At 42.8% G+C, this 14,182-nt stretch overlaps 1 protein-coding gene across 7 annotated transcripts in view; it reads left to right on the top strand.

Moving 5' to 3' along the window:
- Positions 1–14,182, top strand: part of Nup98 (nucleoporin 98) — a 90,871-nt gene extending 76,689 nt beyond the window's left edge. For 4 of the 7 annotated variants that reach the window (XM_013354359.1, XM_013354358.1, XM_013354357.2 and 1 more), the window contains 8 exons: positions 649–806; positions 2,222–2,365; positions 3,957–4,099; positions 7,062–7,283; positions 7,970–8,211; positions 8,658–8,812; positions 12,824–12,935; positions 13,031–14,182. In XM_013354359.1, the coding sequence (XP_013209813.1) occupies positions 649–806; positions 2,222–2,365; positions 3,957–4,099; positions 7,062–7,283; positions 7,970–8,211; positions 8,658–8,812; positions 12,824–12,935; positions 13,031–13,248 (1,394 nt within the window). In that variant the 3' untranslated portion in view covers positions 13,249–14,182. The remainder of the gene's footprint in view (positions 1–648; positions 807–2,221; positions 2,366–3,956; positions 4,100–7,061; positions 7,284–7,969; positions 8,212–8,657; positions 8,813–12,823; positions 12,936–13,030) is intronic. The other 3 variants (XM_013354356.2, XM_026790114.1, XM_005368817.2) reach the window with 1 other exon arrangement.

Here is a 14,182-nt window from a genome sequence, read left to right as displayed (position 1 = left end):
TTAAACAAAGGCAGCATAAACAAAAGCAACACTTCTTAAAATAGTTTTCCCCAACAGAGTTTAGTGTTTTCTCATTAGGCTGGAATCCAGCAAACCTCAGCAATCTTGTCTCCAACCTCACTTGGACTTGGGCTTACAAGTGTGCATGGGACACCCCGCTTGTTACATAGGTGTTAGAAGCCTTGCACAGCAAGCCCCCCCCCCTTTTTTTTTGTTTGATTTTGATTTTTCAAGATGGGTTCTCTGTAACTTTGGAACCTGTTGTGGAACTTGCTCTGTAGACCAGGCTGACCTCAAACTCAGAGATATCCACCTCTCTCTGCCTCCTGAGTGCTGGGATTGATGGCGTGTGCCATCTCCACCCAGCTGTTTTTTGCTTTTCAAGGCAGTTTCTCTATATATAGCCCTGGCTGTCCTGAAATTCAGCTTGTAGACCAGGCTGACCTTGAACTCAAAGGGGTCACAGAAGGAGTAGAAAATTTGTTATAGCTACATATTTGTATACCTCTTTAAAGTACTTTAAGATAGTATACTCAGGCGGAAAGTGTCTGTACTTTAGCGCTGATGAGGTGCGATGGTGATAGCCTGCATGTGTCATCAGGTAGTTTAACCCTTGTCCTCACCAGGAAACTCCTGTTTCTGTTACAGGTGATCATCGCCTTGCTCTTCTTTTGTCTCAGTTGGTGGGTAGCCAGTCAGTCCGAGAGTTGCTCACCATGCAGTTAGCCGACTGGCATCAACTCCAGGCTGACTGCTTTATCCAGGATGAGAGATTGCGCATATTTGCCCTGTTAGCTGGAAAACCGGTAATGTCATAATAATTTTTTATATGTTTGTTTGTTGTAAATTGTATACGATTGATATAGCTGCCAGTTTGGTCTCATTTCTAGGTAGAAATATTTTCAAATTAAAATGTCAGGCAGCCAGGTACAATGGCTCACACCTTTAGTCCTAGCGCTTGGGAGGCAGAAGAAGGTGATCCCCTTTGAAATCTAGTCCAGGTTCAAATCAAACCCGGTCTAGAGAAGTCCATTATAGCTGAGACTACATAAAGAGACCCTGTCTCAAAACACATACCTTTAATCCCAGCACTTGGGGAAGCAGAAGCAGGTGAATTGCTGTGAGTTCAGGGCCATTCTGGTCTACAGAGCAAATTTCAGGACAGCCAGGGCTGCACAGAGAAACCTCGTCTTAAAAAAACAAAGAAACCAAAAAAGTATGTCGGACAATTAACCAAACATATTTTCTGTGTTCTCACATTCAGTCTCAAGCATGAAGAACAAAGGATGATTTGCCAGAGTTGATTCGCTCATTCTACCAAGTAGTTTTTGAGAGTCAAACTCAGGTTCTCACACTTTACACACTCAGCCATCTTCTCACTGGCCTGAAAGAATTCTTTTAATTATATAAATGGTAAAATTGGGGCTGGCAAGATGATACAGCAGGTAAAGAGAGGTGGAACCCACTTGGTGGAAGGAGAGACTCGTACAGACTCTGTCCTCACACACACACCATGCCATGCGTATTGCCCACATATGATAATAAATGAATACAAAAATTCATTGAAGTCTGTATCGTATATCATAGTAGTGTGTGCATAGTAAGCTGTATAATCCTCTGTCTTCTCAGACATTAACATTTTTACATCTGTATTGATGTATAGGTTCATATTTGTATTTTTCCATGTATGGTCATTTTCCATTGTATAGTATTGTTATTTTTAATAGTCACCACTCTTCATTATACCAAAAGTGGAGTGATATTTAAGCCTTCTTTTTTTTTTTTCCAAGACAGGGTTTCTCTGTGGCTTTGGAGCCTGTCCTGGAACTAGCTCTTGTAGACCAGGCTGGTCTCGAACTCACAGAGATCCGCCTGCCTCTGCCTCCCGAGTGCTGGGATTAAAGGCGTGCCCCACCATTGCCCGGCTTTAAGCCAATTTTTGTTGCTTATTCTTTGTCTGATTCTGTGTCTTTATAGGTGTCTTATCGATTATGGCAAGAAAATAGGAGGCAAGATTACATTAAGACTGGTGGTGGTGGTGCAGTCCTTTAATCCTAGCACCTGGGAGAGGCAGAGGCAGGAAGCTCTCTTAGTTCAATGCTAGTCTAGTCTACATAGTGAGGCCCTGTCTCAGAAACAAACAAACCATAAGAGCAGATGGTAGACAGGCAGTAATAACCAGGACACATAAAGTTGTCATGTGATCCTTTTTCTCCTGCAGGTATGGCAGCTCTCTGAACAGAAGCAAATCAATGTATGCTCCCAGCTGGATTGGAAGCGTGCGCTTGCTGTTCATCTTTGGTACTTGCTTCCACCAACAGCCTCCATTTCCAAGGCTCTTAGCATGTATGAAGAAGCATTTCAGGTATGTGTGTTCAGAAGAGCCAGGTGAGAACTCTAATGACGATTTAGTCTTTCCAGAGAAGTCCTGCATGCCAGGCATGGTAGGTTCAACCTTTAATCCCAGCTCTTGGGAGGCAGAAACAGGTGACCATCTAAGGCTATGTTGTGAGACCCTGTCTCAAAAAAGAAAAGAAAATTTAAAAGGTGTACAGAAAAAAAGCCATCAAATCACTCTTTTTGTTTGTTTCTTTCTTTCTTGACACAGGGTTTCTCTGTGTAACAGCCGTAGCTATCCTGGAACTAGCTCTTTTAGACCAGACTGGCCTCAAACTCATAGAGATCCACCTGCCTCTGCCTCCTGAGTGATGCAATTAAAGGTGTGCGCCACCGCCACCTAGCTTCAAATCACATTTTATAATACAATACTTACTATTGACTGCCCTCTTTGAAAACACTGTTAAGTTGAAAGACCCAACATATTCAAAATTTCATCCTTTACCTTACCTCTTCAACTTCTCCGTCTGCTTTTATTCTATTTAAAACAGGTAATTTTCTTACTGTTTTTTCTGCCTTTAATGAAAGGGTTTTCATTTCTAAGACCATCTTACCCCTTGGGAATTGCTTAAGCTTGACCTCAGGTTTAGTTTGCCTCTTATTAACATGTAAGCTCAAATTTCTCAATATCATTTTTTATATCTTATCATTGTTGAGTTAAAAAGCTGTCTATTAAGCCAAGTGGTAGTGATCTATTATGCCAGCCTGGTCTACAGAACAAGTTCCAGGAAAGCCAGGGTTACACAGAAGAGAAGCCCTGGCTCAAAAGCACCACAATCCTTGCTGAGTTATTTGTTCTGTTGTTTTAATTTTTTATTTTTTCATGAGTAGTTTTAAGACAAGGTTTCATATAGCTCAAGCTTAGTCTGACTTTCAATTTATGATCGCTCTGGAGTACCATGATACCCTTGAATCCTTTCTTACTTATTCATATTTTATATTTGCTTTTCATAGCATTTATCTAGGCAAAGATTGCACTTAAATAGCTGTTTGAAGTCCTTACCAGACTAAAAATAGGTAGATCAAAAAGCTGTAACATCTTGATTCTTTGAAGTGTCACAGCATCCTTAATACAGGTATCTGAATAATTGAGACATGATAATACTAATTGGTAAAACTCACAACTTTTGTTGTATTGCTGTAGTAATAGGAGCAGCGGGGCTGCGTCCCCAGCACCCCGCTGCCAGCAAGGCTAGCTTTACCCGAAATAATTACACGGACACTGTATTCTTTTAATCGCTGCTTGGCTCTTTAGCTCTAGCCCTTTTCTCGGCTAACTCTCACACCTGGACTAACCCATTTCCAATCATATGTGTCGCACCCCAAGGTGCGCTTACCGGGAGATTCTAGCCTACGTCCATCCTGGGCTGGAGCTTCATCGCGTGTGCCTCAGAGAGCAGAGCTCTCGCCTCTGCCCGCACGAGAGGAGAGCTGTGGAGTCTGACCTCACTTCCTCTTCCTCCCACCTATGTTTTAACCTATCAGGGCAAGCAGCTTCTTTATTTAATTAACCAATGACCTTCCTCCATCATATTGCTTTAACAATTTTTCCTTTTCAGAATACTTCTGAGGGTGATAAATATGCCTGCTCCCCTCTTCCTTCATACCTGGAGGGGTTTGGTTGTATAGTAGAGGAAGAAAAAGACGCACGGAGACCACTTCAGGATGTTTGCTTCCACCTTCTGAAACTCTACAGTGACAGGTAAACCAGGGCCAGGCATTTAGTTGAGATAGAGTTTCCACAGAATAACTACCAACACAACTGAAACATTCCCATCACTTACAGAAACTCCCTCATCTGATTTAGGAATAATCCTCAGTCCTGAACAGTGATGGGGGTGGGGCTTGATGTTTGAGGAATTTACATATTTGAACTCAGTCTGTACTCTTGTGCCTGGCTTATCCATGTAAATATGAATAGCAGAGGTTTTAGGGAATAGTTACTTTGAATTTGTAGAATTTTGCATAATTTCATGTAGATTAGCTCTGGTGACTTAGATATTGTTGGTTTGGCTGTGAGGAAAAATGCGGCACAAATATTTATTTACAGAAGTAGCTGTAGCAGGTCTTTGGCACTTAAGCTGTTAAGGAGACTGAGGTATGAGAGGTTCACTGGAATCCATAGGTTTCAGTTACCAAGCAACATAGCAAGACCCATCTAAATGAAAGAGGTTGTTATTTTACATTCTCACTAGTAATGTTATGTGTCTTCTTCAGAGCTTAGTATACTATGCAGTGATATTCTCTGTGTGGTATACATATTTTGATTTATTTATGTCTTTTTTTGGTAGTTTGAGCCTGGGTCTCTAAACAGGCTGGCCGAGAACTTTCTCTGTATAGTGTACATTCAAATTTCTTCTTCCTTAGTCTTCTATGAGTTAGGATAACAGTAATGTACCTTCATGAAATGTTTTTTTTCATATGTAATAATAATTTTATTCATTTTTGTCCATGACATTCAAGCTCCACATATGAACTACAAATAAAATCTATCAAGAAAACAAATTTCAGGCCAGAGAAATGGCTCAGAGGTTAAGAGCACTGACTGCTCTTCTAAAGATCCTGAGTTCAATTCCCAGACACCACATGGTGACTCACAACCATTTGCAATGAGATCTGGTGCCCTGTTCTGGCATGCAGGCAGAACACAATATATACAAAATAAATAAGTTTTTAAAATTCATAATAATCAATTTCCATGAAATGTTTTTAATAAGAAATGGAGAATGGCCTATCTATCATTAATAAATTAGCACATACAATTATTATATCTAAATAAAAATATTTTTGATACTTTTTATTTTATGTGAGAAATAACTCGGATTTCTGGTTTTGTTTTTTTGTTTGTTTGTTTGTTTTTGTTCACAAAAAGGTCACAGCTTATTTCTACTTTTCAGGATGCTTTCTTTAAACACAGAGTATTTATGAAATAGGAACTGTAGTACATATAGAAATAAAATTTACCATTCATTTATTTTTCGCTCTCATCTATTTAGATCTTCTGACTTTTGTTTTTTTTGGTAGTTCATTGGTTCATTTGTTTTTGAAAGAGTTTCTCTATGTAGACCAGGCTGGCCTTAAAAACCTACAAAGATCTTCCCGCCTCTGCCTCAGCCTCATGAGTGCATGGGACTACAAGGTACTCCACCATGCCTGGCTAAATTTAATTATTGTATTTGATGTTTCTGACTGCTTTTGGCTGTGTATATAAGTGTCTAGTGCCCTTAAAGGTCAGAAGAAGGTGTCAGATTACCCAGAACTAGAGTTTTGGGTCGTTTTTACTATTCATAAGCAGTCTGTGCCTATGTGAGTTAGAAGACACCTCAAGACGCAGTCCATTCTGTCTGTCCACTGTGTGGGTCCTGGGTTTGGGTTCGGTTGGGCGTTTTTGGAGGCAGGGGAACCTTTTTTTTTTGGGTTTTTTTTTTTTTTTTTCTCCTTTCCCAAAACAGTTTTTCTCTGTGTAGCTTTGGAGCCTGTGCTGGAACTCTCTCCATTGAACAGACTGGCCTCAAACTCAAAGGGATCCACCTGCCTCTGCCTCCCAAATGCTGGGATTAAAGGCATGTGCTGCTGCTACCCAGCCCAATTTGCTAAAGTTTTAATGCTATATAACTTTTTTATTATAGAACTTTTGATATTTTCTATTTACCCACAAGTCAGGCTGTGATCATTTATGTTCTAGAGTAAAAAAAAAAACTCTAGAGAGGGGTTTTTTACTGAGTGTTTTTTTCCCCCGAGACAGGGTTTCTCTGCACTTTTGGAGCCTGTCCTGGAACTAGCTCTTGTATACCAGGCTGGCCTCGAACTCACAGAGATCTGCCTGCATCTGCCTCCCAAGTACTGGGATTAAAGGCTGCACCAACACTGCCCGGCTTGAAGTACAATATTACATCAAGTTCGAGCATTGGGATGCACCTTAGTCCCAGCACTCAGGAGGCATCGGCAGGTGGATCTCTGCATCTAGCCTGGTGTATACTGCAAGTTCCAGGATTGACAGGGCTCTCTCAAAAAATAGAAGAAAAAGTTATTCAAAGCGTTTTCTTACCCTTTTAAAATATTTGTAGAATCTATAATAATCACATTCTTGTTATTGGTAATTTTTGTATTCACTTTCTTACTCTATGTAGTTATGATTTAACTGGTCTTCTAAAGAACCAGTGTTGGTTTCACTGTTATTCCTGTTATTGATCCTTCTCAGAATGAAAGAGAAAAGTTTTAATGGATAAATAGAAATACTTTTGTATTAAGATGACTGAAATTGCCAGGCTATGGTGGCGCACACCTTTAATCCCAGCACTTGGGGGGCAGAAGCAGGTGGATCTCTGAGTTTGAGGCCAGCCTGGTTTGTAGAATGTGACCTTGTTTCTCTCACACACAACAGTGAACATTATAACCCACAGGAAGAAATGACCTCCATGAAGACCAGTTATTCACTCAGTGAATAAAACAGTCTGAATGGTCCTCAGGTTTTAGCATGGCTAAAAAAAAGTAGCAGCTGCTATAATAAAGGATAGGGAGAACAGAAATTGTAAACGTCCATATTTTAGAATGCCACTACCAACCCTATTAGATGGCACACCCTTGTGAGACACAGAGCAGTGTACCTGTGTGTACAGATGATCTGCTAGCTGAGTATCTAACTGAATACTTTTTCTCCTCAGACATTACGATCTCAATCAGCTGTTGGAACCTCGAAGCATAACTGCAGATCCTTTGGACTACCGCCTCAGCTGGCACCTTTGGGAAGTGCTGCGGGCTCTCAACTATACCCATCTCTCTGAACAGTGTGAGGGTGTGCTACAGGCCAGTTATGCTGGCCAGCTGGAAAGTGAAGGGCTCTGGGAATGGGCCATCTTTGTCTTCCTACACATTGAGAATTCAGGGTGAGCAAAAAGCCTTTGGACCCTGTTGGGAAATACTATTTTGAAGTGTATTGCATCTTTTCATACTGCTTTTGTTAACAATTCAAAGATTGGTTTGAATATCTAAAATTAACCTGCCAGGAAGAGGCTGAGTGAACAAGTAGCTGACAGGAAGTAAGGTGTTTTTAAGTGGAGAGGGCACTGGTTTGTCTGGAAGACACTGGCAAAGGGAACAGAATCCCCTCGGACTATAGATAAAAAACATAACAACAGAACCCAGTGAGTATATCTAGCACCTAAACATAATACCTAATGAGTCAATCTTTTTAGGCTCTGCTCAGCAAGTTATTGCGTAGAGCATCTGTTGATATGTAAGACCCAAGATGACTTGGCAGTTAAGAACATTTACTTCTTTTCCTTGGGGTCTGAGTTCAGTGCTCTCACTGCCTGTAGTAACCCTAGCTCTGGAGGATCCAACACCTCTGACATACAAGGGCACTCACATTCATATGCACCAACACACACATGTACACATCTAAAAACAATAAAAATAAGTATTTTAAGAAAAGTCAGAATTTAAAATACCGACTTTGTGATTTGGATTGGTTTTAAGTTTGAAGTGGTTTCCTAGAGATGGAGATTGCCCGTATGAATGATTAGCATTCTCTGTGACCAAGATGATACTCCAGCTTCTTTCTTCCCCATAGCATGCGTGAGAAGGCTGTCCGCGACCTGCTGACTCGGCACTGCCAGCTGGCGGAGACCCCCGAGTCCTGGGCTAAAGAGACTTTCCTTACACAGAAGCTCTGTGTGCCTGCTGAGTGGATTCATGAGGCCAAAGCAGTTCGAGCACACATGGAATCCAATAAGCACTTGGAGGCCCTCTATTTATTTAAGGCCGGCCACTGGAACCGCTGCCACCAACTTGTTATTCGCCATCTTGCTTCTGGTGAGTACAAAGGCCTACATCTGCCGGAGTTACCCTGCGCTTCTCTAACCTGTGAGCCCTTGGGATGGCTGAGGCAGAGGTGCTTTAGGACAGGGCAGGCTTAGATCAATGTTCCACCAAAGGCTACAGAGGCGGCTTGATCTGCGTGAGAGGCTATGGGGCTAGGAAAGATGGCACTGTTGTAGTTACCATCTGCCACAGACGTCCCTGCTGTGAACTACACTCTTGCTCATGAGTAAGGATGTTAACCAGCAACACCAGACACAGCTGCTTTGAGAACTGAAGCCAGAAGGTCCACAGGGGTGCCCTTATCACCCTCCATCTGCTTAGGAATTCTCAACAGCAGCTTTTATTCTCCTTCCTGTCTGTCTTAGATTTATGTCTGGTCCTCTGTACTGTTGTGAACCACATCCTTATACACTGAAGCCATTGTTTTCTTTCTTCAGATGCTATTATTAATGAGAACTATGGCTACCTGAAAGGGTTCTTAGAAGATCTGGCACCTCCAGAGCTCAGCAGCCTAATTCAGGACTGGGAAACATCTGGACTTGTTTACCTGGATTATATTCGAGTAATTGAAATGCTCCACCGTATTCAGCAGGTACTAAATTCCTTAAACTACTGTCTAGTTTTTCTTTTCATAGGCACTTAAAAAAAAAAACAGATTTCAAAAAGCCATACTAACCAGGACATCCAGGGCTGCTTAGAGAGGCCCTACCTTGAAAAAAGAAGAGAAAAAAGAAAAAAAAGGGAGCTAGCTGGGCAGTGGTGGTGCACGCCTTTAATCCCAGCACTCAGGAGGCAGAGGCAGGCGGATCTCTTTGAGGTCGAGGCAAGCCTGGTCTACAAAGTGAGTTCCAGGAAAGGTTCCAAAACTACAGAGAAACCCTGTCTCAAAAAAAAAAAAAAAAAACCACACAAACAAGCAAACAAAAAAAGCCATACTATAGCAGGTCAGGTTGTGGGGTTGCATGACTTTCCCTAGCACTTTGGAGACAAAGGCAGGTAGATCCCTTAGTTTTCCAGGACAGCCAGGAAACTTCTCAAAAAAAGAAAGAAAAACCAATAATACAAAAGAAAACATGGTGACACACACATACAGTCCCAGCATTGGGAAATGAGGCAACAGGATCAGAAGTATGAAGCCAGTCTAGGCTGTGTGAAACTTTATATATCAAAAAATGAAATTCACTGGTAAATGTAACCTATACTGTTGAAGATGAGACTTTGGGTGTTTGTTTGTTTTAGCTGGTCTTAACCTATAACCTAGACCAGCCAGGATCTCACTGTGTAGCCCAAGATAGCCCTTTTTGGGGTATATTTTAGTGTACTTAGAGAGGAGAGTGGGTGTGGTGCATGCCCTAGCACAGGACTGGACATCCAAGGACAGGTTGTGGAAGTGGGAAGCAAGCTCAGGTCATCAGACTGGGCGGCAGACACCTTAGCTGCTGCGCCATCTCTTTCCTCTGGAAAGTGCGAGCTGTCCTCTCCTTTGCTGCCAAAACTTGTGGGACATTTTCTTGTACCTGCTAGATCATTCTGTATTTTTCAATCGTTACATTCTTGAAGTTTTGGGGGAGATCTTTCATGTTGTGAGCTTACATACCATTGAGTATAGAGGTTCAGAGCTCAAGCTCCAGAGGTTAAAGTATTAGGTTCAATTTAGGTTTCCCACATTGACTAAGTTACTTAAACTTTCCACCCTGTGAGGGTTACAAGGAGTACAAGTTAGAGTGGGCAGTGGATAGATTGTAGAGTGTATCCAACAGAGTTTTCATGAAGGTCACACAAAATAGACACAGGGCTTTGATGCAGTAAATTACACACAACACACAAAAACCTTGCTCCAGCTCCTATCATCCACTTGTAACTCTAGCAGTGAGTGAGGCATATGATGGGCATAATCCAGGAATCACTAAAGAAACTCTGTAGTTGCCAGGCGGTGGTGGCGCACGCCTTTAATCCCAGCACTCTTGAGGCAGAGGCAGGAGGATCTTTGTGAGTTCGAGGCCAGCCTGGTCTACAAGAGCTAGTTCCAGGACAAGCACCAAAAACTATAGAGAAACCTTGTCTCGAAAATCCAAAAAAGAATAGAAAAGAAACTCTGTAGTTGAAATCAGTTTATTTATTCAACTTGGTCATTAAAGAATCCCCAATATGCCGGGTAGTGGTGGTGCATACCTTTAATCCCAGCACTTGGGAGACAGAGGAAAGTGGATCTCTGAGTCCGAAGCCAGCTTGGTCTACAAGAGCTAGTTCCAGGGCAGGCAACAAAGCAACACAGAGAAACCCTCTCTCGGAAAACAGAAAAAAACAAAATGAACCCCCAATGTGGTGAGTTCTATGATGGACTTGGGAGCTGTAGAGGTAAACAGTATGTTTTTCCCTTACTAAAAGTACTGATTCATTGGGGGAAGATGTATGTAAGTAAGCCAGAAATCACCATAGAATAAAGGAAAAGATTGATCACGGATTATTTTGTTCTGACAATATGCCAGGACAAAAAAGGAGAACATGATCTAATCAGAGGGAATCAGAGTAACAGTGTAGCTGTGTCCACATTCATAACTTTATGAAACACATGCCTCAGTCTCTGATTTGGGCCTCAGTTAAGAGCACTTGCTGCACTTGGCAGAGGTTCAGGTCCTAGTACCCACGTGATAGCACACAATCATTATTAACTCTAGTTAATCCAGGAAATCCAGTGTTCTCTTCTACCCGCATACATGCAGACAGAACACTCATGCACAAAATAAATCCTTAAACCTTCCCAGCTTTGTCTTGCTGTATTGCTCTTTACTCCATGTATTATTTGTAAACATGCTCCAGCTTACAGGGTTTGGCTGTTTGCTTCACCTGCAAAGCTTGGCCTTCTCTTGTTAGGCAGGTCTTAGCTTACACATGAACTCTCCAAGAACACTTCTGATACTCTCTCCTGAAATAGACATTCAAATTTTGGGGGGGAGGGGAGTGGTTTTGAGACAGGGTTTCTCTGTGTAGGTTTTTTTTTTTTTAAGATTTATTTGTGTATACAATGTTCTGTCTGCATATATGCCTGCATACCAGAAGAGGACACCAGATCTCATACAGATGGTTGTGAGCCACTATGTGGTTGCTGGGAATCGAACTCAGGACCTCTGGAGGAAGAGCCCATGCTCTTAATCACTGAGCTATCTCTCCAGCTCCTCTGCGTAGTTTTGGAGCCTGTCCTAGAACTCCCTCTGTAGACCAGACTGGTTTCAAACTCACAGAGATCTGCCTGCCTCTGCCTCCCAAGTGCTAGGCTTAAAGATGTGGGTCACCACTGCCCAGCAATGACATCTATTTCCTTATAGTTTATCACAGCTGTGATTCTATAAGGTAAATTACTACTTGATATTTTCTTATCTGTAAAGTTCATGAACACAAAGGCCTCATTTTGTTTACTGCTGTTAAAAGTTAGTAGTATGGGGCTGGAGAGATGGCTCAGCAGTTAAGAGCATTGCCTGCTCTTCTAAAGGTCCTGAGTTCAATTCCCAGCAACCACATGGTGGCTCACAACCATCTGTAAAGAGGTCTGGCGCCCTCTTCTGGCCTTCAGGCATACAGATAGAATATTGCATACATAATAAAATAAATAAATAAATAAATATTTTTAAAAAAAGGTAGTAGGCTCTGGTAGAGGGTAAGAGTATGTATATGGACATAAATCAGTGAGTTCTGCAAGCCTTCTTCAAAGTGAGTTCCAGAGCTGGTAAGATGACTCAGCAGATAAAAGAACTTGTAGCCAAGCTTGACGACCTGAGTTCAGACCCCATAGTGGCCATGGTGAAAGGAGAGAGTGGGCTCCCACAAGTTGACTTTTGACCACCATATGCTTGCATGGCTAGCATTCACAAACACCAAATTAGTAAATTCCATGAAAAATGCATCTTGGAAAACATCTCAAGTAAACCTGAGTAGGGAGGTGGTTGGAGGCTCTGGATGGTTCACAGTGAGGAAGATAGGGTAACTAACTGAGAGAGAGGCAAGGTTAAGGCAAATGAGATGTTGGTACAAAATATTCAAGATTTGAATGGATAAAAGTAAATCAGTTTTGTTTTTTGGAAATGTATCTGAACCAGCTGCATTGGCAAGACTGAAACGGGGATAGTGGAAGTTTGAGACTAACCCGAGATGTGCAGTGAGTCCAGGCCAGACCCTGTCTCAAAGACCAGTGGCTGTGGTGAGAAGGGTGCTACAGCACAAGCCATGGTACAGAAACAGAAGATTGGTAGATTGGGCTAGCATTGAGCATAACTGGAGCCATAGGGATGGAGTAGGAGAGTGTATCGACTGAGGAATGTCTGAGTTTAGAATGAGATTAAAGTCAATGCTGGTTTCAATAGCACCTCTTACTACCTCTCTGAACCAGATTTACCCTACCTAAAGTTTTGGTGCTGTGTTAAACTATGTGGTCTGTGAGTCATCATCTAAAGACCTGTCCAGCCCAAGTGTACTTTCTCTCCTTCAGCACTGCATGCAGGGGCACTGCCATCAGCTTTTCTCCTCCTATCAATTGTTGCTGGGACTTTGTGTAATCTGTGGTTGAGGTAGAAGTTTCTTTTGTCCTTACTGGTCTGCTCCTCTGCAGGTGGATTGCTCAGGCTATGAACTAGAGCACTTACACACCAAAGTCACTTCACTGTGCAGCCGAATAGAGCAGATTCCGTGTTACAGTGCCAAGGACCGCCTGGCTCAGTCAGGTAAGCTGTGGGCCCTGCTTTCATGTGACTTCCTGTCTTTATGACAGCCTCACCAGTGCTGTGTGGTCAGCACTCATTGTGATTTTTCTCTCTAGATATGGCCAAGCGTGTCGCCAACTTGCTGCGGGTAGTACTGAGCCTGCAGCATGCTCCTGATGCCACCTCCAACTCAACACCAGACCCTCAGCGAGTTCCTTTGCGTCTGTTGGCTCCCCACATTGGCAGACTCCCCATGCCTGAGGACTATGCCTTGGAGGAACTTCGTGGTCTCACACAGTCCTACCTGCGAGAACTGACTGTTGGGAGCCAGTGAGCCCAGCTCTTCGTCACCCTCATGCGCACTCCCTCCCTCCCCAGCGGTTCCCAGTACTGTTCTATCTGACATTGTTTGCCAATCTGGGTCGGTGTGGACTCCTCCCTCCCTTTCTGCTGCCCTAAGCAGCAGCATCCACTAGTTGTTCAGGGGTTCTCCTAACTAATACTGAGCATAGCATACAAGGGCTTTTGGAACCAAAAAAAAAAAAACCAGGTCAGGTCTCTTTACCAACTTCAAGACCATTCTTCACTTTCTTTTTCTTTTGAAAAATGGTCAATAAAGCCTCTTTGGCAGAACCTCTCAAAAAACTGGGTTACCCAGAGTTCTGAGTCTTGTGACACACACACACCCCATGCCAATGTCTGTCCTACATCGCTGCACCTCTTCTTTTTGAAGGCACTGAGACAGGTTACAGACAGATGTCTGGTAGATGACTCATTTGTCCCTGAAGATTTCTTAACACTGGGATTGGGACCTTGTTGAAGACAGAAGGGCTGTCTGGCATGGAAGCAGAGCTCTGCAGGGCTCCTTTTTTCATCCCTCGTCTGTCCTGTGGACACCACACCTGCCCTACTGTCCTGTGCAGTGTGTTTCTGCGAAGCCCCTGATTGCGCTGGCCCTTGATTTATCAGTCATCTTCCTGGGTGTGCCAGGAGTTTGGATGAAGAATGTGAAAGGTGTTCCTCCCAGCCTTCCCATCTAGCCAAGAGCATTTCCCACCCTTCATCCACCTTCCCAGAAGGCACAGCTGTCACTAAGGCAGGCCTGGCTGGGCCCTAGGCACCGACACTGCATTGCTGCTGGCTGTGGAGAGTCCCAGGCTCTGACCTGAGACAGGTGAAACTTGGGGCTGTCACACACAATATGACCACCCCTGGGTCTTTGTGCATGAAGATTATGTAAAGATTTTTATTAAAAAAAATTATATATA

This window comes from Microtus ochrogaster, unplaced genomic scaffold (assembly GCF_000317375.1).
Source record: "Microtus ochrogaster isolate Prairie Vole_2 unplaced genomic scaffold, MicOch1.0 UNK41, whole genome shotgun sequence".
Classification (NCBI taxonomy): Eukaryota; Metazoa; Chordata; class Mammalia; order Rodentia; family Cricetidae; genus Microtus; species Microtus ochrogaster.
The sequence above is the reverse complement of the archived record's forward strand: the minus strand, read 5'-3'. Positions and strand labels throughout refer to the sequence as shown.